The sequence below is a fragment of the Marmota monax genome, unplaced genomic scaffold (genome assembly GCF_021218885.2).
Source record: "Marmota monax isolate L192 unplaced genomic scaffold, Marmota_monax_Labrador192_F-V1.1 WCK01_AAM20220418_F8-fsc00089, whole genome shotgun sequence".
NCBI classification, from domain to species: domain Eukaryota; kingdom Metazoa; phylum Chordata; class Mammalia; order Rodentia; family Sciuridae; genus Marmota; species Marmota monax.
Genome location: NW_026694744.1, coordinates 6,473,882 through 6,499,491, shown reverse-complemented (window position 1 = coordinate 6,499,491; position 25,610 = coordinate 6,473,882). Strand labels below are relative to the sequence as shown.

The 25,610-nt window shown below is 35.0% G+C and overlaps 2 protein-coding genes across 6 annotated transcripts in view; one reads left to right on the top strand and one right to left on the bottom strand.

The window, feature by feature from the left end:
• Positions 1 to 25,610, bottom strand: part of Arhgap6 (Rho GTPase activating protein 6) — a 470,700-nt gene that overhangs the window by 119,727 nt on the left and 325,363 nt on the right. Inside the window, exon 1 of one of the 5 annotated variants that reach the window (XM_046424259.2) lies at positions 24,571 to 24,999. The exons of the other annotated variants lie outside the window; for them this stretch is intronic. Coding sequence (XP_046280215.1) covers positions 24,571 to 24,630 — 60 coding nt within the window. The 5' untranslated portion in view covers positions 24,631 to 24,999. Of the gene's footprint in view, positions 1 to 24,570; positions 25,000 to 25,610 lie in introns of those variants that run through there. 5 annotated transcript variants of the gene reach the window in all.
• Amelx (amelogenin X-linked) lies at positions 9,137 to 13,397 on the top strand. Its single transcript, XM_058572596.1, has 4 exons — positions 9,137 to 9,190; positions 11,123 to 11,170; positions 12,584 to 12,628; positions 12,903 to 13,397. The coding sequence occupies exons 1-4, from the start codon at positions 9,137 to 9,139 to the stop codon at positions 13,395 to 13,397; spliced, it is 642 nt and encodes a 213-aa protein (XP_058428579.1).

Here is a 25,610-nt window from a genome sequence, read left to right as displayed (position 1 = left end):
TACTTCTTTTCCCTATTCACCTTTTTACTATTTTCTAAAGGGAATGACAAAATTTGGGGATTCAGAGTCCAAAGTTTGGAGCTTCAGGGACCTAAAACTGTGGCCTCTCTGCAACAGCACACTAGATCTAGGCACCATATCATACATCCCTATACACAGCTAAGTTTTCAAGTAACTATAGATATGTGCTTCTTAACTGGGATGATTTTTACCCCCACTTTCCCCCAGAAGATATGTGTCATGTCTGGAGACCCTTTTGGTTTGCCACAATTTGGAGGCTGGCTGTTGCTACTGGCATCTAGAGGGTAGAGGCCAGGGATGTTGCTCAGCATCCCACAACAAGGAATTATCTAGCTCAAAATGCCAAGAGTGCTAGAGGTTCTCAGAGATTCATTTTCTAAAACTCATATGACTATTTATATGAAATATTCAGAACAAGAAAATCCATAGAGACAGAAAATATTGATACTTGTCTAGGGTTAGGAAGTGGTGAAATGGGTAGTGACCGTGAATGGGTATGAGATTCAGGTGATGGAAACTGTCTGGAATTAGTTTATGCTGATGGATGCAAACTTTGTAAAGATGCTAAAATTACACCAAAAACACTCAGTTGCACATTCTAAATAGGGAAACTTTATGGCATACAAATTATACATCAATAAAACTATTAAATATTTTTCATAGATTTTTTCATTAGTTTTTATTTTTTACTAAACAAGAACTTATATTATGGAGCATTTTTGCCAAGAGAATAATCTCTAGCAACACTTTTTAATTGCAACACTATATTTAATAGGAGAGACATTAAAATCATGCTGTTTCCTTTTTAAATACATCAATGTCCAGTTGTTCCCATAATGTTATCATTTGCTCTTGATTGCTGAGGTATGCTTCACTCATCTGTGAACAAGTAGGACAAAAGTGCCCAGGTTACAGCAGAGCTGGAGCCCAGAATTCTTGCCTCCACTCTAGCCCTTGATGTCATGTGAAGATGGCCAAATCATCTGACTACTTTGTTTCACCTTCCCCATTCTTAAGACAAGTCTCAGCTTCCTGACAAACTCTCCTGTAAAAACCCAAGAAAACAAACATGGTGACAGTAAATGCTCAGTGCCTCACCACTACTGATGGGACACAACTCAAGCCCCGCCTCCCAACATTTAGGGACTCTCTCTATCCCCCTTAGCCATCTGCACCACCATTTTTCTATGTAAAGTCCCCAATACTGCTCAGCTTCTATCCCTTTTGCCATTGTTATTTCTTATGACAGCCCTATGATGGAACAGACTATATATATCCAAATCTTTCACACCCTCAAAGCCCAAACATTACTTTTACCCAAAGCCTCTGGTTCATGATGAATGATGACAATTTTTAGGCAAGAAATTCTACATTCAATTGCTAAGAGCACAGAAGAAACACAAAATATTACCCCTTTGATTTCATCTTCTCCCTAGTAGCACTAGATTCCAGTCAGTGCACCACACACCAAGCCACCTCCAGATGGGTGCCTTTGTGATAGCCCTAGCAAACTTCTGTCTTCCTTCAAAGGTTGGTTTAAAAATGACCTCCCCATTGTAACATGAAGCTCATCACTTCTAATCCCCCTTAGCTGCCTCTATTTTTTTTACATTTCCATAGTCCCTTTTACCTTCTGATATATTCATTTGTCATATCTATTGTTCACAGTTTCTTTCTGTGAGATTGTGAGAGGGATTTTTGTATGTTGTAGTCACTGATGTAGTCAAAGAACCTAGCATATGTCTGGCATGTGGAAGGTGATTAATAAATATTTAAGCATGTAAAATGCTTAGTATCTAGCACTTAATTAAAGTTAACTTCACAATTGTCATAGTTGTCATCATCATGAAATTTATCATAGTGAAGGAAATCTCATACTATTATTCTGCACCACTGTTCTGTGTATCTATGTTTTACATAATTGTATAAAGACTATAAGCTTCTTGGGGGCTGAGAACATGCCATATATGCATTTTGGTATGTGTCTTTTTAAAAATTGAGATAAAATTTACATATCAAATTCACCACTTTTACAGTGTATGATTGAGTGCTTTTAGTATATTTACAATGTTGTGCAACCATCACTTTTCTCTAATTCCAGAATATTTCATCACCCAAAATAGAAATCCTATGCTCATTAGCAGCCATTCCTTATTTCCCCCTTCTCCAATCCCTGAGAACAAAGAATGTACTTTCTGTCTCTATATATTTGTTACTACAGGCATCTCCTACAAGTAGAATCATTATATATATATATATATATATATATATATATATATATATATATATATATATAAATCAATTGATAATCAAAGGGAGATTAATCAATTGATATATATATATGACATAAATGACTCTACATATATTCCTTAACTTAGAGCAATATTTTCAAGGTTTTCCCACACATCAATAATCTATTCCTTTTTATGGCTGAGAAATATCCATATAAATATTGTGGTATCTATGTGTGTCCTAGACTTGGATATTATAAATACTCACTAGACTAGAACTAAGTTATCTTCTCATCTTATGCCTGGTTTATTTCATTTCTCAGTATATTAGTTTAAGGTTTAGACAATACATGTATCATGATGTGATTTTTTTTTAAATAGAAGTTTGGAAATATTCTTAACTTCTATCACTGAATTTTATATAGTTCAAGGAAGTGTTGAAGAAGTTACCAGCTGGAAATCTATTTGGTGCTCTGTCCATGATAGAGAGGCCATTAGCAGAAATAATAGCCAGAATGGGCGGCAGGAATGACAACACAGTAAGAACTAGTGACATTGCTGGCACTGAGGTCCTACTATGGATTTCTTTTTCCCTGTAGAATTGGAGATCATAGGAAAATAGTATTCTGACATTTTACATTTGTGTAGGCAGCTCCTGAAAGATAAATGTATGTTACTAAAGCAGATAATAAGATTTTTCTGTCCAAGAACAAAAGAAGAAAAGAAAACCTTATATATCAAATCATGATTGTAATAATTTCCAACCTTTTGACTGATGAGTTATTTCCTTTGATTTCTTGAATTTTCTTATTTTCCTCCTCCAGAAATTAATAAATCATCACTTTTAATATTGGATCATATTTAAGAATCAAAATGCATACTGAATAACGTCAGTAGCAGTCTTCTATTGATACTTTCCCAGTTTTCAGGCATTATGGTAACTATATAAAGGAGTCAAGTAGCTAAGCTAAGTCATCATGGGTCAATGTCCCAACCACACTTCTGCCCCAGGCTGTCCTCTGCCAAAGACCAAGTTCTTTCCACCATATCATGTTGTTTTTATTTTATTTTATTTTATTTTTTTTAAAACATTAATGTCTCCCTGACATTTCTCCATTCCTCCCCCACCTTGCCCTCCTCTTCCTCTTCCCCCTTTTCCTCCTCCTCTTCTTCTTTTGAGATACAGACAGAGGTTCATTTAGGAAAGTAGAGACACATTCAAAGAACCAGGGAGGGAGGAGAGGAGGGAAAGAGGAAGGACTGGGGATCGAGGTAGAGCAAATTATATTCCATGCATGTAGGATTATGTCAAAATGAACCTGGCTATTATGTATAACTATAATGCACTGATAAAAACATTTTGAAGATTTTAAATGTTCTCACCATGGAGAAATGATAAATATTTGCAGTAATGGATATGTTAATTTAACTGTTAAATTTTTATCTGAAATTTTTTTCTTAAAATAAATCAATAAAAGAGAGAAATCAATTGATAATCAAAGGGAGAGAGAACACAAGTACACAAAATAAGAAATGATGTGGGGGGGCACTGTTTTTCCCTCTGAAGATGGCCCATATTCTACCTTGAATATGCCTCTACTTTCCGAAATAAACCTCTGTCTGCATCTCAAAAGAAGAAGAAGAAGACTTCTTTGCTTATTTCCATGCAAATAAATGTTCCCCTTTCTCTATTCTATGAGTCTTTCTGCTATTTATTTATTTATTTATTTATTGTTTTTTTTTTAATTGGTGCTTTTTAGACATACATAAGGTAAAATTCCCCATGATCTATTTATGCACATAGCATAATTTGGTCAATTTCATTTTTTTTAAATTTTTTATTGTGGGTTGTTCAAAACATTACAAATTTCTTGACATATCATATTCCACACTTTTCATGTTGTTTTTATTTAGAAAGTACTGATCTGTTTATGTGTCTGTTGAACCCCAGTAGGAAAGTGCAATTTACTCTGGTTTATTTTGTTAAATAAACAGGAAAAAAAATGCTTGTTTTTACATTACTGTGCTACCTCTATTAACATGGATGTAACATTTTCACTCCCGACAGTTGCCAGTTAATTATAACCCAAACAACACACTATCCATGTGCATATAATTTCCCTTATTGAAAGTTGCTACACCAGATAGTTACCAAATGCCTACAGACCTTTCAAATTACAAGCTGTATGAATTCTTCCTGTGAATGTTTATATTATTAAGATATTACCTACTTGCAATCCAAAAGGGCTTTCTCACTTTAAAAAAAAAATATTGTGCTTTTTGTCTTGGATTTTATATTTGACTTTTATTTTCCCTAAGATTTAGACATGTATTGTCTAAATCCTAAGAAAGTATGTTAAGTAAACCCAAGGTCTATGGAATATCTAGCATTACCCCTCCTCACTCTTGCTGAACATGAATGAGATAATATTATAACCCAAATTTCTTGCACTTTTCCTGAATTTATTGTATTCAAAGATTGTTTAAAAAATAAAATAAAATCTGAGTTACCCAGAGACTTTCAGGAATGAGTGTCTTAGATAACTATGGTTAATATTTTGGTGAATATCTGCCCAAATTGATAGAAGAGGGAGGGTGGGAGAAAGGATTTTATAGAAGGGAGACCATTCTTTTTCATCTCAGCTATTCAATGATCCATATAAATCACTACATGATTTCTTTGTCTGTGAAGACTTCACATCAACTAAGAACATTTTCTATATGTCATGGATAACTTTTGTGCATTTTAACCAATTAACTGTCCAGAGATTACTTTGTATGAGAGATTTTTTTCCAGGTACAAAAGAGCTCCCAAGGAGGTATAAGACACAATTCATAACTTCCAAGGATTGCAATATGGCCAAAGTCTGAAATTTTATCAGAATCAATTAGTGGCAAAGTACGTAAGTTCTGAAGATGGCACAATTCCCACACCATCTCAATTAAAAAAGAATCCAAGAGAATGACATTTTTTTTAGTATCTGCAGAAACATTTAAAAGCCAATTTTTACTCCAGTTACATAAGAATACCTATTCTTGAAATTATTCCAGAATATTGGTCAATATTGGACAATCCTGGGCCTGCCCTAATAGAAGACTCAAGAGTTGAGCTCTTACAGATGACAAGAAAGACTTGTAGATCTCATAATAGTGGACTTCTCCAAAGATATACTTCAAATGCTGGTAAGATCCAAGAAGTAAAATTCAATGCCATTAAAGTGAAATTCTTGTACTTTTCTCACAGGTGAGCCATGTGAGCAGCCCTGCTCACCTACAACATTCCTTTATTTGTAGTGAACACATGCTTCTAACAAGCTTGGACATGTAGTTTTTCAGCACACTGTAAATTAAAAATGGTAAATTAGAAGGGGAGAAGTTGCAAGCATAAGCATCCTGGGTATAGCAAAATGTGATGTGCTGCATCCAAGAGAAAGAATAACAATTACAAAAAAATGGCAAAAGAACTCAATTATAATTCACAAGGGTGTTTATACACTTATAATTTTGGAGAAGAGCTTTTAAGAACAGTAAGAAATTCACATATCATTTGTTCCCTATTGTAATACCAACAGTCTGAGATTCATAGGTGTTCAACACACACACACACACACACACACACCAAAAGAATGCACAAGTAAATAAAGACACATTCTGGGACCATTTGATTGTATTTGCCTCAGAGACATTGCCATAGAAGAAAATATTTTATGCTTAAGATTCATTTTTAACAAAGAAAAGAAATATTTAGCTTCAAAAAGCAAGAGAAATAAAAACACAAGTCCTCTGAAAATGTTATAGCCTTCATGTAACAAAATAAGTAGTTGATCTAGTGAATCTGTTGTCTTTTATAAAGTCAGCTTATACATAAATGAAATACTGGCTTACAGAAAAATATCAATTAAAACTTTGTATTTTCTTCAAAACTTCAGTATTTTTTATATTTTATTATTTTCTTTTCTCTATATTTTACTGGCATATTATAATTATACATAATGGGTGGGATTAATTATATTTTATTATCATGTATGAATTGTATATATTTGGGGTAAAGTGTAAAGTTTTAACACATGAATACAGCATGTACTAATCAAGTCCGGGTAATTAGCATTTCCATCTCCTTATCACTTCTTCATGCTTGGAGGCTTTGTGCTCCTCTCATCCAGATTTTCTTAAAATAGATTAATGTTAACTACAGTCATCCCCCTGTTCTGTGAAACATAAGAACTTAATTTTCTATTTAATTGTGCTTTGGTATTTGGTATCCCATCTTTCCTTATTCCTCCTCTCCCTATCTTTCCTAGATTCTAATCACTATTTTACATTCAGACCAACTGTTTCAGTTTTCACATTGGAAAGAGAACAGGCAGCATTTTCTGTCTTTGTCTGGCTTATTTACCTTAACATCATATCCTCTATTTCCATACATTTTGCCGCAAATGACAGGATTTTATTCTTAGTGACTGAATAATATTCTATTGTGTACGAGTTCCACATTTTCTTTATCTACTCACCCATCAATGGGTACCAAGTCTGATTTTATAAAGCTCTTGTAAATAGTGCCTCAGTAAATATTGTCATGGGTAGGTATCTCTTTGGTATGCTGATTTCATTTCTTTTGGAAATATACCCAGAAGTAGGATTTCTGGGTTATATCGTAGATTTCTTTTTAGTTTTTCAGCTGAACATTGGGAAGTTACATTCTCATTTCCTCCAACAATGGGACATCCTTTCCAGCCTTTGTTATTGTCGTTTGCCAACATGAGAAAGTGGAACTGGTGTGGGCAAAGGTAGGATGCCATACAGAGAGAGATCAGGTTTCTTTTTGGAGTAGGGGAGAAAGGAAAATATTCCCTGTGATATATTTTTTGTAAGCATTGAAATACATTTTAAGTGTGCTGTCTGGCATATACCATGTCTCTTTCTTTGTACTTTCTATGTTAGTATAAGTTTTGCTACAGTAATAACCTTGAGGTCATGATTGCTTGGATAGCAAATAGGTTTCATGATGGGCCCAGAAGAAGGGACTTTGTTCCCTGTTTTGGTACACTTTAGAGTGGTGATAAAGGAGTAGCCACAGGGAACAATGAAAATATCTTAAAGGACAGCAGTAGAGCACTGATTATCATGAAATTATGATCCCTCAGAGACATACAGGGGAGAGCTTTGGGTTTTTACCAGAATGGGGGTTTGAATCAATGTATCCTGATCTGAAAAGGCTGGACAACCCTTGTGGCCATTGTGATTACACTAGGGAAACTCAACCATCTACCTTTTTTTTTTTTTTAAAGAACAATGTTGTTTGCTAGAATGGCAAAATAGACAATGGTATAATACTTCTTAAAACTAAATTTGAATATATCAGCATGTGCTGTCAACTAATTTGCTGACTTCAAAACAACCTGATGAAACTTTTCCCCTCCTAAACCTATTATTGCCTGTAATGAAAGACTCTACATGCACTAATCACAACATACAGCCTTAATGTTGATCACAGCTTCTAAAAATTCATGATATGGAGATTTTTAGTTATACTCAACACTTTTTTCATTCAGAAGCCTGATTGGTTGTTCTAGATGCCATGAATGATATATATTGGACTTGTAGTTGGAAGAAATCTAAAGGATCAAGCATCCCTGAGTTTCAGACAGAAACTTATCAGAATACATTCAAAGGTATGTGGATTTTATTCATAATTTGGTATATTTTATTGTGCCTTTTTCTGAATTTTATGTTTCAATGCAAATATATTCTACATTTCTAATACTTTATGCCATCAATAGTTAGTTACTTCTTCAGTTGGACCATAATTAAATTAGGCCCTGATTTATTTAGATGAATCATTTTGCTTTATAATGCAGTAAAGTGTTTGTATGTATTTATTAAATTTTAGATTCCAGAATCCCAAAGCTCTTTTTGAGTACATATTTTTCAACAAAATGTTTATTTTAATTGCTTATCAATTAAAATAAAAATAATGTTCTCTCAGGCTGTGATCCACTTCTTCAAAAACCATTTTATTTAATTTTTATAAAGTGGAATCATCAACAGAATGTTTTTTTTCATATTAACTCAAATATTAAAAACAGATTTAGGAGGTAGAAAACTTCAGCATACTTTTAATAGTCAGCATTATTACATGTGATATATTCTTTCCACATAAACATCAAGATTTTTCTTCTGACAATTTTTCAAGCCTGTCAATAATTTGTGTGACAAAACAATGTGAATATTTTGGGATAGCCTGACAGTGCAGTGTCAAACAAAAAGATGTTATTGACTGAAGATGGAATCTTTTAGGCAAAAATCATTCAAAATTCAGTAAAGAATCTCAGAATAGTAGTGCTGTCTTCTCTTTTTTGTTCAATCACATCTTTAACTCCATCTCTGAAATTCAAAGGTGTTGAACTTCACTGAAGTTGAACTTGCCTGAAGTTCTATAGATGGGAACATTTGGAACATCTCACTCCCTTCTTAATCTATTTTGGAAAATTACTTAATAGCTTCTCAAGTAATTAGTCTTTGTTTTTAACAGTAGCAATGCCCAGGTAAACTGTACAAAAATATTTCTGTGGCTTCTTGTTCTAAAAGTATAAAACATTGTGCACTCTGACAACTGACCAATCTTTTAGAATATTTATAACATAACTTGTTAAGCTCTCAGCCTCATTTTAAAATATATTTTTATAACTATTGTGACTGCAGAAAATAATATGGACTGATAACTTGAAATTGCATATGAATGAAGTCACCTCACAAAAATTGCCCCATCTTTCTTATTATCAACATATTAATGTAGATTACGTATGTTTTATGGAATATTAATTATGTTCACATTTGAGAAGAGTTAAGAAAAGATGTTGTTAACATTTCAGAACCATCAAGAAATGGGGACTTGGATTTTGTTTGCCTGCCTCCTGGGAGCAGCCTTTGCTATGCCTGTGAGTAAAATACCCCTTGAATAAGCTTAGAAATAAAAATGTGTCCCATAGTTGGTAAATTTCAGGGTTTAAAACAGTATAAGAACATACATACTTAAATGTCTCTGTGTTGAATAAAACCTTAAGGAGTTGTTTTCTTTTTAAGTATATTACCAAACACCTCCTCCAAAGGTTCTGATTCAGTACAGCTGGGGTGGGGCCCAGGGTGCTGCATTTTAAGAATTACTCCCAAGAGGTTCTGTTGAAACAACTTGTAAATATCACTGTCCATCTCTACGTGGAGGAATCTTGTGAAGGGACCCTTGAAAGATTTCCAGAGAAAATATTTCATCATCCTTAGGAAAATAATACAAAACTATCTAAAACCAATTTCTCACAAGTTTTCCAATCTCTTCTTGCCCTCCAAATACCACTGCTGTTACCCTGGAATGGGTAAAATTTCTGTGTTAGGAATTCCTGTCTTTGAACCATTTCCCTGTTCTCAGAAGCCTCACCCTTTTGGGCACATCTGCTAAGTAGGTAGTTTGGCTTTGTTGTCCTACCTATGCCCAAAACATATTGGTATGTTTTACATTCTAATGAACCAAAGACTAGGAAATCTGATCCACTCTGTAGACACAGGTACTTAAGGGCAGAGAGCTTAGGTCACATAAAGGCAATGCCTTTTGGTGGCATAAAGAGCAGTTGATACAACCAGAAGCCAGTAAGCTTGCATACCTGCCTCCTCTCTTCCTTTCTTACCCATTAGACCAAGATTCTGTGCTCTGCCTTCCTGAAATCCTGCATTGTGGCAATTCCTAGCCCCTTGAGGGACCCCTGCATTACAAATTCAGCCCCCTTTCCACTCCATGATTCAACACCTGCACTCCTAGAGGGCTTATATCAAGACAGTATAGGAAATGCAGTTACCTGACTAAATTAACTCATACTCACAATGAGAGTGAATAACTCCTCTTATAAAATACAAGCATTTAAAAAAAAATAGAATAGTCAACTCTTAATTAGCCCCATGTCTGAGAGAGTTTCTTCATCATGCTCTCTCCTCTCTTCTGTACACCAGGGCCATCCACAATGCCATGAGGCAGGCATGAGTGACTTGACTCCCACTTCAGAAAGAACAGACAGTCCTGGTTTAGATAATTATTCAGGTTGCTCATTAGTTTGCACATTCAAATTTCTGCCATAAATCCATTGATAGAATAATAAAAAGGATTGGCCTAAATGTCATAAATCAAGGCTTTCATTGTCCAGGAGAGGGATTCAGGATATTTCTATTTTATCGCACCCATCTTGTTCTCACATTCATTAAAAATTCCCACTTAGTTGTTCCTTTTGTTAGGGTGTATGTGTTATTTATTTATTTTGCCTGCTAAGTATGAGGAATCCTTCTGATACTTAAGCACTTAATAACCTGATATATAAGAAACCTTTTGTGAGACCATTCTTTTCACCTTGGTATTTTTAAATTGTGTTACAAAACATACCTCTCCTCAACATGGAGTGTTTCTTCAAAAAGTAAATTGGTGGGTGGGATATGATAGGATTCCTTGACAACATGGGGTGGATGGGCTTGTCTGATCACTGGAGAATAAATGTATGATGGCTTCTATTTCCAGGTCTCCCACTATAAGACTATAGCCCTGGAGAAAGTCATTTAGTTGTTTTGGACCTCTTTAAAACAAGAAGGCTCCTCCTACACAGTATACATGTTCGAAGTAAAAGTAGATCTCAAATATATTCTGCACTATATAGATTTTTTTTAAAAGTATCTTCAGTCTCCCTTAATGTGAACAATATTGACTTAATCTGTTCCTTTCTCCTCTTTTCCTCTCTCTCTCCCTCTCTCCTCCCCTTCTCTCTCTCTCTCTTTCTCTCTCTTTCTCTCTTCTTCTCTTTCTCTCTTTCTATTCTCCTTTCCCCTTCCTATAAAAGCTACCACCTCATCCTGGGCACCCTGGTTATATCAACTTCAGCTATGAGGTAATTTTTCTATTTACTAATTTTGACCACTGTTTGAGTTAAAAATGTGCTGAGCTCAATAAAGACTAGTGTGTTGATTCTTCAAAATGTTTCTCAAATGGTCCCACTTTTTCAGTTCCCTCTACTAGCTTCCCAGTTTAAGCCCTGGCAGATGGCCTTAAGCCTGCATTGTCTCAGCACCCTCCCATTTGGCCACTCAGACTCAGTATCTCCTCTTAAATATGGCAATAATTTTATCCACCATGAACTACCACTTAGGGAGGCTCCATAATAGGAAAGAAAGTGAACTCTGCTTAAACATCCTTGTTTTATCCCATCTCATAAAATGTGGGGATTGGGTAAGATGTTATTTAAGATCCCTTCTAGCTCAAAAAATTCATGATTCTAACATGTTCACACTCCATGTGTGTCTCTTATTGGCTTTACTGAAAGATAAGTGACTTAGTGATATCTACATGAGAGACTCTGCAGAGTAATGGAAGCATAAGAGTTCTAGAAATTGGGTTAGGTTTATTCCCAAGCCCATACTAAGTCCATAATCTTGGGTAAATCATTTTCTCTCTGAAAATGTTTTACTCATCTGCAGATTAGAAATAATGATAACCACACTTCAAAATACTGTTTGGAGGAGAGATTAGTTAGTGGATATGAAAAGCGCTATATCACATGTAACTTGACAAAGGTTAATAACTAATTAGAACAAAATAAAAAATAATAATTTTAAATTTTACCAATTAAATTCCATACTATTAAATGAAGGAGCCCTAAATCTGAGTTTAGCCAAGTATATACTTTTCAGAAAGGGATGAAACTTTTACTTGTCTCATAGGTTGAGGTTACAGTCTATGAGTCTGTTTATACATACAAGCTGAAGAAAAATGTTAGTAAGAATTTGAGGCAAGATTTTCTGATAAACCTTAAATGATTGACATATTTGACCAGTAAACATGTGTTTCAAGAATGACAGTGTTTCCACCTCCTTTAATTCCACTGTGTCATCAAATAAAAATAATTAAATTAATGCTATATCACATTATGATGTCATTTTTTTTTGCTTGTTATTCTCTTGCTGTAGAATTAAACACAATTACTACTTTTGCAAATGCAGTCAAGCTAATGAACATCTTTAAGGATTCATGATCTTGTCCACAAAAATGAGTGTGATGATACTTGCCTCAAAACATGTGAGAAAACATGAAAAATGTGTGAGATGCATGTAACACAGTGCCTGACACATAGGAAGCACCAGACAAACGTTTACCTTCTTCTTTCTTTTGTAGAAATCACATTCTAAGGCTATCAATACTGACAGGACTGCATTAGTGAGTCTATATTTCATACTGCATTAGTGAGTTTACATGTTGGATGAAGCTAAATTAAATCAAATGTATTCTAATATCTCTTTCTTTTAAGGTGATTACCCCTTTCAAGTGGTACCAGAACATGATAAGGCAGCCGGTATGTAGATATTTTGTTCTTTATTCCCTTAAAATATTTAGGTATGCATTTAAATTCCATTATTAAGCAAAATATCATGTCTACTCCACATACAGACACTAATGAGAATTTTAGTTTGTAAAAGGTCATATCTGTGTACATAGTTGAAAATTCTTGCAAAGGAAAAAAATGACTAAAATATTCATATGGTCATAATGACAAAGAAATCATTGCTACTTCTCCAGTTGGAAGTCAACTGAGCCAATGGTAAACCTGACTCTCTGTTTCTCACCAGTATCCTTCCTATGGTTACGAACCCATGGGTGGATGGCTGCACCACCAAATCATCCCTGTGCTGTCTCAACAGCATACCCCGAGTCACACCCTTCAGCCTCATCACCACATCCCAGTGGTGCCAGCTCAACAGCCCGTGGCCCCCCAGCAGCCAATGATGCCAGTTCCTGGCCACCACTCCATGACTCCAAACCAACACCACCAGCCAAACCTCCCTCCACCTGCCCAGCAGCCCTTCCAGCAGCCCTTCCAGCCCCAGTCCATTCAGCCACAGTCTCACCAGCCCATCCAGCCTATGCAGCCCATGCAGCCCATGCAGCCCATGCAGCCCGTCCAGCCCCAACCACCTCTGCACTCCCTGCATCCCCTGCCACCACAGCCACATCTGCCTCCGATGTTCCCCATGCAGCTGCCCCCCCTTCTTCCTGATTTGCCTCTGGAAGCTTGGCCAGCAACAGACAAGACCAAGCGGGAAGAAGTGGTGAGTATACACTGAAGCCGCTAAGAGACAAATCCTGGGGGAAAATGGCACAACAGAATTGTGCAGTTCTAAATTCTCAAACAACTCCAGATGGAAAGCTGTAGTAACAAGCATGTTTTGTAACTTTATATTATAAATCAGTTTATATATATGACTAGGTAACTAAGATCACATCTTTTATGGTGGGTTTAAATTCTGAAATTATTTAATTCTTACCAGAATATATAGTACTGAAACCCTTTACTTTTGAGAGTAACAATAAAAAATATCAGTTTTTATATTTAAAAGGTTTGACTAGCTAGAATAGGCTAAATTATTAAAAAAGGAATAATTTTGGGGAGTCAGAAGGTACCAATATTTGAACAAGGTACAAAAGGTCGATAGAAGCTCTCTTTAAAGACCTAAAGGAAGGTTACCTGTCTATAGTAGACATCTAACTTGAATGAGGCTAAAATACACAATTATATTCTTTTTTTAGAGCTGAAACTCTACAGATTAAGCTTTTAGAAAGAAGTTGTCACAGTTTAGCACTAAATGTTCTTCCATTGAAGCTCTTTCAAACAAATGGGGATAGTCATTATAACAATCCTTATCATATCTATAAACCCTATGAGATTATGTGATTCTGTCATATATATGTATCCAAATATGACTCTAATTTATAAATGCAATTGATGGTTTTCTACTGAGAAGCAGAAAGGAGTGAGGTGGAAATGACCTGGATAGGGAACCAGGGCACCTGGGCTCCATTTCTGGTTTTGCCCTCAAAGAGGAGGCAGTATTGTACAAATTATTTCAAGTTTATGGGTGTTTTCCCTTCTTTAAAATGGGAGGAAGAAACGAAAGCAGATAATTTAAAAATATCTTTTCAAATATAAATGCCATAGTTTCCTAATAAACAATTATAATGTGTCATACATGGCTTCACAGTAGTGAGCATATTTATGGAGAAGAATAGGCAAAATTTTTGAAAATTAACCAGGATTGAATAATCTGGTGCCTACCATTAATTAAAATATATTCTTGGTTTGTATAGAAAATACATTTATCAGGGCTGGGGTTGTGGCTCAGTGGTAGAAAGCTTGTTTAGCACATGTGTGGGGTGCTGGGTTTGATCTCTAGAACCACATAAAAATAAAATAAAGGTATTGTGTCCAACTACAACTAAAACAAAATATTTAAAAATAAGAAATACATTTATCTCTTTATTAATAATTAACATCATTTACTTTATTATGAGCTCATGCCTTGCTAAAGCTATTTACAGAAAGGTGATTTTGGCAGGGAGTTCAAAATCTTTAAAACTCAGTTTCTTCCTGTTTAGAATTAGTATAAATATGATAGATTTTTAGAGTTGTTTTATGGAAATGAACTAAAGTGATGTGCTCAAAGCCTGGCAGGCAGGAAGTACTTGATGAATTGTAGCAATTGTTATTTATAGGCTTTAAGTGTTGTGAAGTTAGGGACCTAATATCTAATGACAATTACATAAGAAAGAAACTTAGGAAATTATAGCTCAACTCAATGGTTGTACATTTTTTTTTTGACAAAACTTAAAAGATACATGTTATTGCAAATAATACTCACTAGAAATGTTAGTAAATTATTTAATTGTTCCTTTTGGTATTTTTTCCCAGGATTAAAAAGATCAGAAAATCACAGAACTGAATTAGATTCTTCAGTTGCTTTTAGAAATGACCCAAGAACTCAATGATTTGTGCCTACAATCACTTAGCAAATTCTGTAACTAAAAATAAGTATCATTAGTAGACAATAAAATGTTTTAAAAATCATTCATGTTTTTGTGTTGAATTGAATTTTCATGTCACCTGAGAGAAAATACTATAAATAAATATTCTTGAACAAGGTAGGAACTGTTTGTTTATCCCAATGAACTGACCATTTGTCAGGCAAATAAAGACTACCTCTTTTTAGCAAAACTCTACTATCTCAATTTTTTTTAAACATGGAAGTTTATATGTCAGCAATAAGAGCTGATGAAGTGGAAAAATTATGAACACATACAGTAACTGAACCTGATCCAATGAAGGGAAGTTTAGAAAAAAAAATCTTTAATTGGAAAAGATAAACTCAAAAAAAGGGTCTATATTATAAAACAAATTGAGACTTGGAACACTGGCTTCATACTTCACACCACATTAGCATAATCAAAATCTGGTCTTTTGATCTCATTTTATAGGAAAATATTTTTAATGAAACTAGTGGCATGTATAATAGTACAATAAATTTAAAATTATTAAAGTAATTTGTCTGCATAAGAAAAATTTAATAATGGAGCTTTAAGAATCTCAGTGACTTTATATACAGATCATTTCTTTCACTTCATAATCTTTAAGATGATAGATTCTACTGCAGATTCTTCAAAACATTAACAGATGTATAAAATGGACTCAAAACAAGTTTTCTTTCCCACTCTTATTTATATTTGACTCTTTTTTCCTCCTACACCCACACAAAATTGTAAACAGTATTCACAGGGTTTATATTACACAGCACCCACAGCAACTTTATTCCAGTACCTTTATGATTAAGGCTCATTAATCATTTTCTGGAATGAATAAATATAACTTTACTGGGAGGGTGTTGATATTAAAAGGAAAAAGTTGATATTAAATAAATTAGATTTAGTGAAAATGTAAGAAAAATTTTAATTAATTGTCATGGGCCAACTTTAATCAACTGAGTAAATATTAATCAAGTATGCTCTAGGACAAGAGACTCTACCTTGTACTGGTGAAAACAGGAAGTCCCCGTGATTACAGAATTGAGAATCTACCAAAGAGAGAGCTCACCAACACTGAGAAGAGAAAGCCAAATGGTATTAATTCTATAACAAATGTACATTTAAAATTTTCAAGCAAATATGGCAGCCATCACTAGCTAGGTGTCTATCAGTGTTCCTCAGCACTTCTTCCTTGTTGGATGAGCTGAAATGAATCCCAGCATTTGACCTTCCTCCACCTCTGGAATGATGACCCAATCTACTGTCCCAGGGATCAAATGTCCATTCCTCCATACCAACTATGGCATCAATTATCATACATAGTTGTATTCCCCTTGCCAGTGAATGGTTTAGGGATGGGTTAGGGTATGCCCTGACCACTGAATGAGGAAAAAAAGCAAGTTTCCTGAGAGACGAGAAACTTCTGGGGAAAACATTTCCTTCTGATTAAAAAAAAAAAAAAAACATATAGATATGTGCTAGAAGAAAGTGTTGTACCATCTTTGGATCTATTTGCTTAAGGATGTGATGTCCAGAGTTGTGTCTGCCAACTTGAGACTAGGAGGGGATAGTGGAAAGATTAAATGTCCCTGTGTTTTTAATGATATCATTGTGTTCTTGAATTAACCAACCTGGGGATCATCTACAGTTATATGTCTTGCTTTTCCAGTGAAGAGCAAGAACTTTGGAATTAAACAGAATTTCTACTTTTGGAAACTTGGTCAAATTAATTAACTGTGTAACTCTTCATGACCTCATCCATAAAAGCAAGGGTGATGTTACTTGCTTCAGAACATGCAAGAAAACAAGAAAAATGGGTGTAATAGATGTAACACACTGCATGACACACAGGAACACCAAACAAATGCTTACCTTCTTTCTTTTGTGGAACTGAGGCTATCAATATAACAGGACTACATTGGTAGGTCTATATTTCATACAGCATTAGTGAGTTTACATGTTAGATGAAACTAAATTAAGTCAAATGCATTCTATTGACTTTTTCACTTAAGGTTCTTACCAATTTTGAAGTGGTACCAGAGTATAATAAGGCAGCTGGTGGGTAGACATTCTGTTCTTTATCCCTTAAAACGTTAGGCATGCATTTAAATTCCATTAATAAATGAAATATCATTTCTACTCCACATGCACAAGGTTAATGCAATACTACTGAAATTCTGTTGGAGGTTGGATTCAAAGAGCAGGGAATTCACAGGCAAAATACAATGACTATGTGGTAAACCTTTAAAAGTTGAGGATCTGCAGTAACTTTTCATATGAAATGGGTTCTCTTTTGACTTCCATAAATGCCTGAATTTTTGCTGACCTAAAACTCATGAATTCTACTTTTGGGCTTTCCACTGGATATAATGTATATTTTCCTCCTGTGCTTAATGATATTGGGTCTCAATAATACTGAGGAGCTCAACTTCAATAATAAATCTAATTAACCAAAAATTCTCACAGATCACTTATTAGAAAAGGCAAAGGAATAAGCTAACAAGCTAATTTCCGGGCTGTAGTTCCATAAACACCTATCTTGAAAGCATGCAATGAAGATTGGAGATTCAAACAAATTATCTGGAAGTAATTTACAATTATCAAACACCATAATAGTTGCCACATTTTCCAAATCAGAATTTAGATATGTAGGATGAAAATGCAATGGAATATTTCAAACAAGAGATGAATATTGACTGGTAGATACACTCTATACTTGAACTGCCCAATGTGGATATTTCAATTTAAGTGATTTATATTTAAATTTAAAATTAATTTTTCAGTTGACACATTTTAATTGCTAAACAGCCACATCAGGTTGGTGGTTACCATTTTGGACAGCACAGATACAGAGCATTTTCATCACCACCAAGATTTTTAATAGACACTATTGTTCTATATACTACTTTCTTAGGTGGAAGAAAAATTTCTATTAATTCAGAGATTTTAAACAAAAGATGAATAAAAACAGATTCACTGGTTAAAAGTAAAAGTCTTAACTATCCTCAATAAGTTACTTCCTAAGCAAGTCAATAATCATAATCTTGCACAGGAATTTCCTAAGAATGAGAGGAGTGTTATTCTCTTCCTCAAGTCAAACCACATACACTAAAATGGTTTCTCTTCCAGTTCTCTTTTAGAATAGACACATCAAGAATTCAAATAAATTAACCTTTCTCAATGTATAAGAATGCTTTTAGCATCAATGTAATGGTGTTTTATTTTCTAACCTCAACCAGCCATATCCACATTGGAGGTAGAAGGCTAGGTCTGCCCTTGACCTTGGGTTTCACTGGGAAGAGGCCAAAGTTTAAGTTGATTAAAAGATAAAAATAAGGAAAATAACCTGCCCATCCATGAGAGTGATTCACTGACTGTATATATATAAAAGTTATAAAGTTATAAGTTAATAATTGCTACAAAGGCACATTATACTTCCTCCAATAAAAATTATATCAAGAAAAAAGGGTAAAGTTTCTCATTTCATTCGTAACCACTGTCAAGTTTAAGTTTTAATTTCTCAACTCTATACAAAGTGAAAATAAAGATTTTTTTTCTCCCAAATCTGAAATTTTCCCCTTGGTAGCAGACAATAACAAAAAATGTCAAGATGGAATAGAATTCCAAGACTTAAAAATATGAAATAGTAGACAACTGTATTAAAAAACAATCTAAGATATTCTACTGAGAATAGCTTAATATAGAAATCACAGGGAAAAACTATTTCAAGTAATTTCCGACATTTCTAGAACATAGTGGCATCTAGTAGTGTTCCATATTGCCTTAAGAAAATATTCATCAGTCTATGGTTGTTGTGTTAGTTGAAGTTTTTACTTTTTATTGATTTTGTGTGTGTGTGTGTGTGTGTGTGTGTGTGTGTGTGTGTGTGAGACTTGGCTTCTAATTCCTTTTGACCCCATTTGATCTGGAGCCTTATCAGTGTGGGTACTTGACTGACATTTAGTTATTCAAAAATACTTGCATACTTTGAAATGACAATGAGAACTTTATGTGAAACACCTGACTCTTCTAGAAGATTAAATAAAAATAAGGAATAAGGTTGGGCTGGGAGTGGTGAGGGGTGACAAGGTTGAGGAGAGAAGAGTAGTCATTTGGGTCCCAAAATATTTTCTGAAATAAATCACACCTGATTCTTTTATTAAAAAAAATTTAAATAATAAATCCTCCTTTCAAATATCATTGTCCTTACAACCAATAAAAATGCTCCAGGACCCAGGATTTATTTTCTTCATATTAATGAAAGCTTTTACTAACCATATTAAATTACCCCAATTCTTCAAACCATCCAAATTTTGTTTTCTTCTCCCAAACATTTTCCATACTTTATATTTGGTTATGAAATGTGGGGGCTCTGGCAACAGTTAAGAATCCATACAATTGCAAATATGGTTTCCAGTACCATGGGTGAGGTCAAGGGGTGTACAGGATTTACAATCATGCAATATAGTTCACAATTATAATCAAAGCCTAAGTCCTATAGAAACTTGGGAAATTTTCTTAGCTTTTCTATACCTTTGTTTCTTCATCTATAAAATGTACTTCTATCCCTTATTGAGTCTTTTTATGTTAATAATTCCCAAACTCGATATTGTTGGCTACAGTTCTCTTATTCATAAAGCATGCCTTCTTCTGATTGTGGAGATCCCCAAAGGGAACACTACATAGTTGGAAGCAGAGGCAATAGAGAATTTTGGATGTAATATTAAAGTTTTATGTCAAAGGATCTGAAGTTTCACATATCTGACATTTGCCAAGGTCTCATTTCTGACATATAATCACCTGGACACCTTACTTACTGCTTGTGATGGTATATAATCCCACTTTCTCCTATCTGACATCCCCAAATGCTGTTCTTCACCACCCTTAAGACAAGCCTTCACCCTTGATTCCTCCCTTGGAGAGTAACAGAGGAGTAAATCTACAAGATATGTGTGTCTTGGGTTGAACAAGGCTTAGTAGAGTCCAGACCATGAGAAAACCTCTCTGAATCTCTTTCTCTCACCTTTGTTCTAGATGTGTAGACTCCCCCTTCCCCATACAGTGACTCCCACACACAACCTTAACTCTGGTATTGGTCATAGTTCAGCTAATTCTTCTGTAAAGATTTCTTTACTGTACTGTTTTCCTCTAAAGGAGTGGTCTTCAATCAGGGACAGTTGAACCTCCTAGAAGGGGACATTTAGTAATGTCTGGAATAAGAATGTGAGAGAGGGTAGAGAATGCCCTTAGTATCTCCTAGGTGGAAGCCAGGGATGCTGCTAATCATCCTACAATTCACAGAACAGATTCACAAGAAATGATCTGGGCTTAAATGTCAACATTGCTGAGGTTGAGAAACCCTACCCTGGAAAACCATGCCAACTTTGAGTCATGCCATGTGTCCAGAATTTAATGCGCGGAAGAATGAGATTCTGAACAAATCTAGAAGTCTATGTGCATTTTTTTACATTACTCAGGAAAAAAAAATCTAAGAGCTTCAAACTTAAAATCAGTACAACTCAGATAAGATCACATAAAGCAGGCTTTCACTTTATGCAAACTCGGCATCCAAAACACACTTTGTGGAGTTGCCAGGATGTTAAAGAGAATTTGTAAGATCAAGAGAAGGCCATCCTAGTATTAATCCAAGTATTTCTAAGTAAAAAGAAACACCCAACCTTCAAAAAGTAGAATAGTTCTTTCTTTCTTCAGAAGTTACTTAAAAATGAATGTGCTTTTTGTGTGTGGTGTGTGGTGGTGCTGGGGACTGAATTGAGGGGTGCTTTACCATTGAGCTGCATCCTGAGCCCTTTTTATTATATTTTGAGATAGGACCTTGCTAAAAGGCATCAAGCTTGTGATCCTCCTGCCTTATCCTCACATGTTGCTGGGATTATAGGTATTTGCCACCATCCACGGCTGAATGTTATTTGTTTCTTATACAAATGTGATCATATCAGAGTAATAAAGAAGAAAGAAATAACCAGACTAGTAGCTATTAGCATATGCATTGAATTAAAAATCATTTGGTTTTTCTGCTAAGTTCTCTATTCTGATATTTGCTTGAATTTGACAGAATAATGAGCGATGAGTAGTTTCAACCACAGAGGGTGCAGGAATTTAAGATGAATAAATTCTCACAATTTTCAAAACCATCACTCTCCAAAAGTACAATTTTATGAATAAAGCGTTTTTAACACCAAACTATTACAAAAAACACCTACAGTCATGGGAAATATAAAGCAGTGTGTTTTAATTGAGGAGACACTTTTGGGCATGGACCTTGGGAAACATGGACCTGGAATATAAGATCCCATGGAACCTAGGACACCTGAATATCCCATTTGTCCAAACACTGCACCAGGCTCAAGACACTCCTAAAAGTGAACTTAACCTTTATCCTGCTTGCATCAATGTACCCACACATCAGAATAGCATCAGTGAGCATCCTCTTCTGGGAACTTTCTCACTAGTCCTTGTGGTCTGTAGTGCTTGAGTTGAACAGTTTCCCAAGATATGTTGGGCATACATCTATTCCATGCAGTTGTTTCTGTTATGATCTTCAAACTGGCTAACAAGCAACTTGAGGCAGATTTTTAAAAAATGTCCAAATATTTGTTGGTGTTCTTCATATCTATTCAATGAACCAACGTGTAGCTTAAAAATCCAGGATAGTATAATAATAAAAAGTGGTAATAACAACACTGAACATTTACTGGGCTCTTATATTCCAGGCACTCACTATTCTAAGTACATGATGTATATCAGCTCATTTACTTCTCACAACATTACAGAAGAAGTATTGTCTCTATATTTAGCTTACATATATATAATTGTCTAAACTGTAAATTTTAATAAGAAATGAAGTATTTTTTAACACACACATACACACACTCTGTCCTGTTTTCAGTGAGTACTATTTGAAAGGTAAACTAATTTGTCATCTGCTTCTAGAATTTTAATTAACACAACCTATATCTATTTTTAACAGAAAATGTGAATTTTCAAAATCAATATCATGAAGCCAGTCTCCTGTTATTTCATTTTTTCCTGCCCGTTTGACCTCCTAAGGATACATCAAGGAATTAATTTTAAATCAAACTCAAGAACAACACCTAGTCCATTAACTGCTCTGTAGTTACATGTGGAAAGTTGCCTCTTTTGGTAAATTTTGGCAAACATCACCACACTAGGGCAGTGTTGTCATGGCAACCAGGGAAGAACCATCTATCCCAGCTGTGGGGGTGTGACTGAGCATGAATGGTCTGCACACCACTGGCTCCAAAGATGAACAGAGAACAAATAAATACAATTCTGGTGCTCATAGGAACTGTAAGTTACTGTTTTTATCTGATTGATTAGTTCAGAGAAAGCTACAGTATGAAATGACAATACCTTAATTGAAAACTATGGTCCTGCCTGTCCCCAATCTTTTAATCCTGATAGCCCTTAGAAGATACACTCAAAATACATACAAAGGTTTTTCAAGTGATATTCTGAAATTCACTAAAATGACCAGAACACAAAGGCTGCTAATCTATTCCTAGCCTGACATCGAATCAGGACTACTTGGTTTGCATACTCTTTCTACCTGGCATTTAATGCCCAGATTAAAATATGTAAAAAGGCCCAAATATCTGAATAGCTTCCTGCATTGCAGCCTCCATGAATGTTAGCTATCAAGGCACAGTCCAAACTGGCTCCTTCCATGCAGTACTGACTACAGAAGGAAATGTTTGCAAATTTGCACAGCTGCATATAATAATAAATTCAGGATCTGCAGGTTTACAAAATCCCGTTTTCTGCCTGTGATGAAGAACTTGGCCTTAACCTGGTTTCCACAAATGATTTTTCCTAATCCTAAAATAGGTACAATGGAGCAATTTTAAAGTCTATTTCATTTTACAGACAGCTGTCAATTTTAAAGTGCTTATTAAATATTGCTAAAGTGCACAGTTCCCAACAGCAGGATTTATAGAGACTATTGGAAAACAAAGAGATTTACTGTCTTTGTTTTTTTTTTTTTTTTGCCCCCATCCAGGTAGGAAGAAAATGTCCCCAACAAAAAGCAATAGGTACTGATTTATTTAATGGTTGTTAATATTGAGAGTAATCAGAATCACAATATAAAGACTTTCCTTATAAAATTGAATCACTCAACAAATTGCAAATTATCATAATCTAAGAACAGGAAATTTTATTTAAGAACAACTTGCCGTATAACACACCAAATAGTTTGCATTTATTTAAATTATACATGTGCTGGCATGTGCACAGGATAGAAAGGGGAATAGATAAACAAGTGAATTAAAGTGGAATGGTCACATAGTTTGGGATAATAGATATCCAACCTGCATAAAACCTGTTGGTGTCAAAAAACAATTCATCAAATAAACTAATGTTTGTTAAATTTGGAAGGATTTTAAGTTTCTTTAAATCTTAAATTATAGTGAGATGACATCAGCAAGTATCTGAGCTTTGTGAATGTTCTGGTAATATTCTACACTAATCATAAGAAAAGTGAAATTTGAAAATTTTTCTATGAAATCATAAAAAATCTACAATTATAAAAAAGAAGAAAGTTTTAAGTTTACACTAAAGGCTGCCTTTATCAGATGCACACAGCAAAACTAAAGTTTTCTAAATCAAACCACCTGTCTTTGCTGCATGAATTAACCACAAGAAAGGAGATAGACTGTATTTTGTGGTTCCATATCAGTATATGCTGAAAGATCAAGCTCTCACAAAATCAATAGCACCTATGGAAATGCATTCTCTTGTCACCAGTTGTCAGTAATTATATAGTTTTCAATGACTGGAACCCAATAAAAGACTTGGTAGCAATGTTGTTTACTCTCACTTCTGTCAGGACTAATCAGGTGATCCTGCCAAAGTCTGATCCAATCTGAAGTTTGGTTTCCTTACCTGTAGCACAAAATTGCTGGACTGGAAGGTCACTAAAGGGTATGCAACAGTAACATTACAAGCCAGTATGCATTTTAAAATCAAATTTCATCAAGTTCTTAATTCTGATAAAATAGCCAAAATGAAAGGTGCAAAAGAACGGGTGGGTCCTTACTGAGATTTGCTTTAAGAGTTCAATAAAAATATGAGTGTCTTGGCAATGATGTACTGCATTCCAGCCAGCTTGCCTCAAAGGCTCCAAACCTTCTCCTAAAGCAATAGGGAGAGATATCTTAACTGTTATCTGAACCCTGTGAACTTTGAAGTTGAAAGAGACTCAAGTGCTGTAGCTTACTGAATGGAAAACATTCTTCCAATGCTATTGCATGTCTCCATCTTTGCTGCTATGTCCCCTTCCCCTGATGCTGTCCTGGGATCATTACCTTATGCAGTCTTTCACATCTCTCTGCCCTGGTTCTGTCTAGCTTCTAGCAAGAGGAAAACTACAGAGACAGAAATATATACACCATATCTTCTTACCTCTCCAGGGTCCTTACATCTTAGCAGCAGCAGCAGCTCCAGGCAGAACTGACCCCCCATTCTCTCCACACAGGGTCCCTATCCCGTGTGCGAACAGGGGAATCAAAAGGCAGGGACACTGTTCAGAGCTGGAAGAGCCAGCTGGGCAGGCTCCCCAGCTGGAATGCACAGCAAGAGGCCCTGGGAGGGAGAAGGCCTTGGGTCACTGTGATCCTCTGAGTCAGACACCCTGGGGAGCTCTCAGCTCTGAAAGTCCTTCCTGGGCACACAAGACCTAGAACACTCACTAGGGGGAACATCTGAAGGTTAAAAAGTTGAAGTAAATGGTTACATAGACATATGCCAGTTTACAGTAAATAGTAGAAATGAGATATGAATGATGGAGGAAAAAACTCATTTAAATGAAAATATAACTTACATATCTGATAAGGGAATTATGTACAGTATATATAAAATCTCTTAAAATTTAATAATAATAAGACAACTCAGTGAGAAACTGGACAAGGTATCTGAATAGCTATTTCTCTGAAGAAGATATACAAGTGGCTAATAAGCACATAAAAAGATGTTTGACATTATTAGCCACCAGGGAAATGCAAATCAAAATCACAGTGAGATACACATCACACACACAGAAATGGCTTTTAAAAAGTGCTGGTGAGGATGTGTAACCATCATACATTGCTGGTGAGATGCTTTGGAAAATGGTTTGGCAGTTTCTTAAAATGTTAAGCAGAGAGTTACTGTACAACTCAGTAATTCAACTCTTAGGTGTACTCAAGAGAATGCAAAGCAAATGTCTGCACAAAAGCTTGCACGTGAACTTTCATAGCAGCATTATTTATAATATCTCCCAAATGGAAACAACCCCAGTGTTCACCTATTAATTAAGAGTCATCAAAGGTGGAGTATCCATACAATGGAATATTATTTAGTCATAAGAAGGAAAAAACTCTGATAATGCTACAATATGGATGAACCTTGAAAATATGATGCTAGGTGAAAGAAGTCAGACACAAAAGATTATATATTGTGTGATT

What these genes read in the sequence shown, in the direction of transcription:
- Amelx (XM_058572596.1), top strand. Translation starts at nt 9,137, where the DNA reads ATGGGGACTTGGATTTTGTTTGCCTGCCTCCTGGGAGCAGCCTTTGCT. An exon ending in ATATCAACTTCAGCTATGAG is followed by an intron (nt 11,171 to 12,583) that starts GTAATTTTTCTA and finishes CTTTCTTTTAAG; the next exon opens with GTGATTACCCCTTTCAAGTG. An exon ending in AGAACATGATAAGGCAGCCG is followed by an intron (nt 12,629 to 12,902) that starts GTATGTAGATAT and finishes GTTTCTCACCAG; the next exon opens with TATCCTTCCTATGGTTACGA.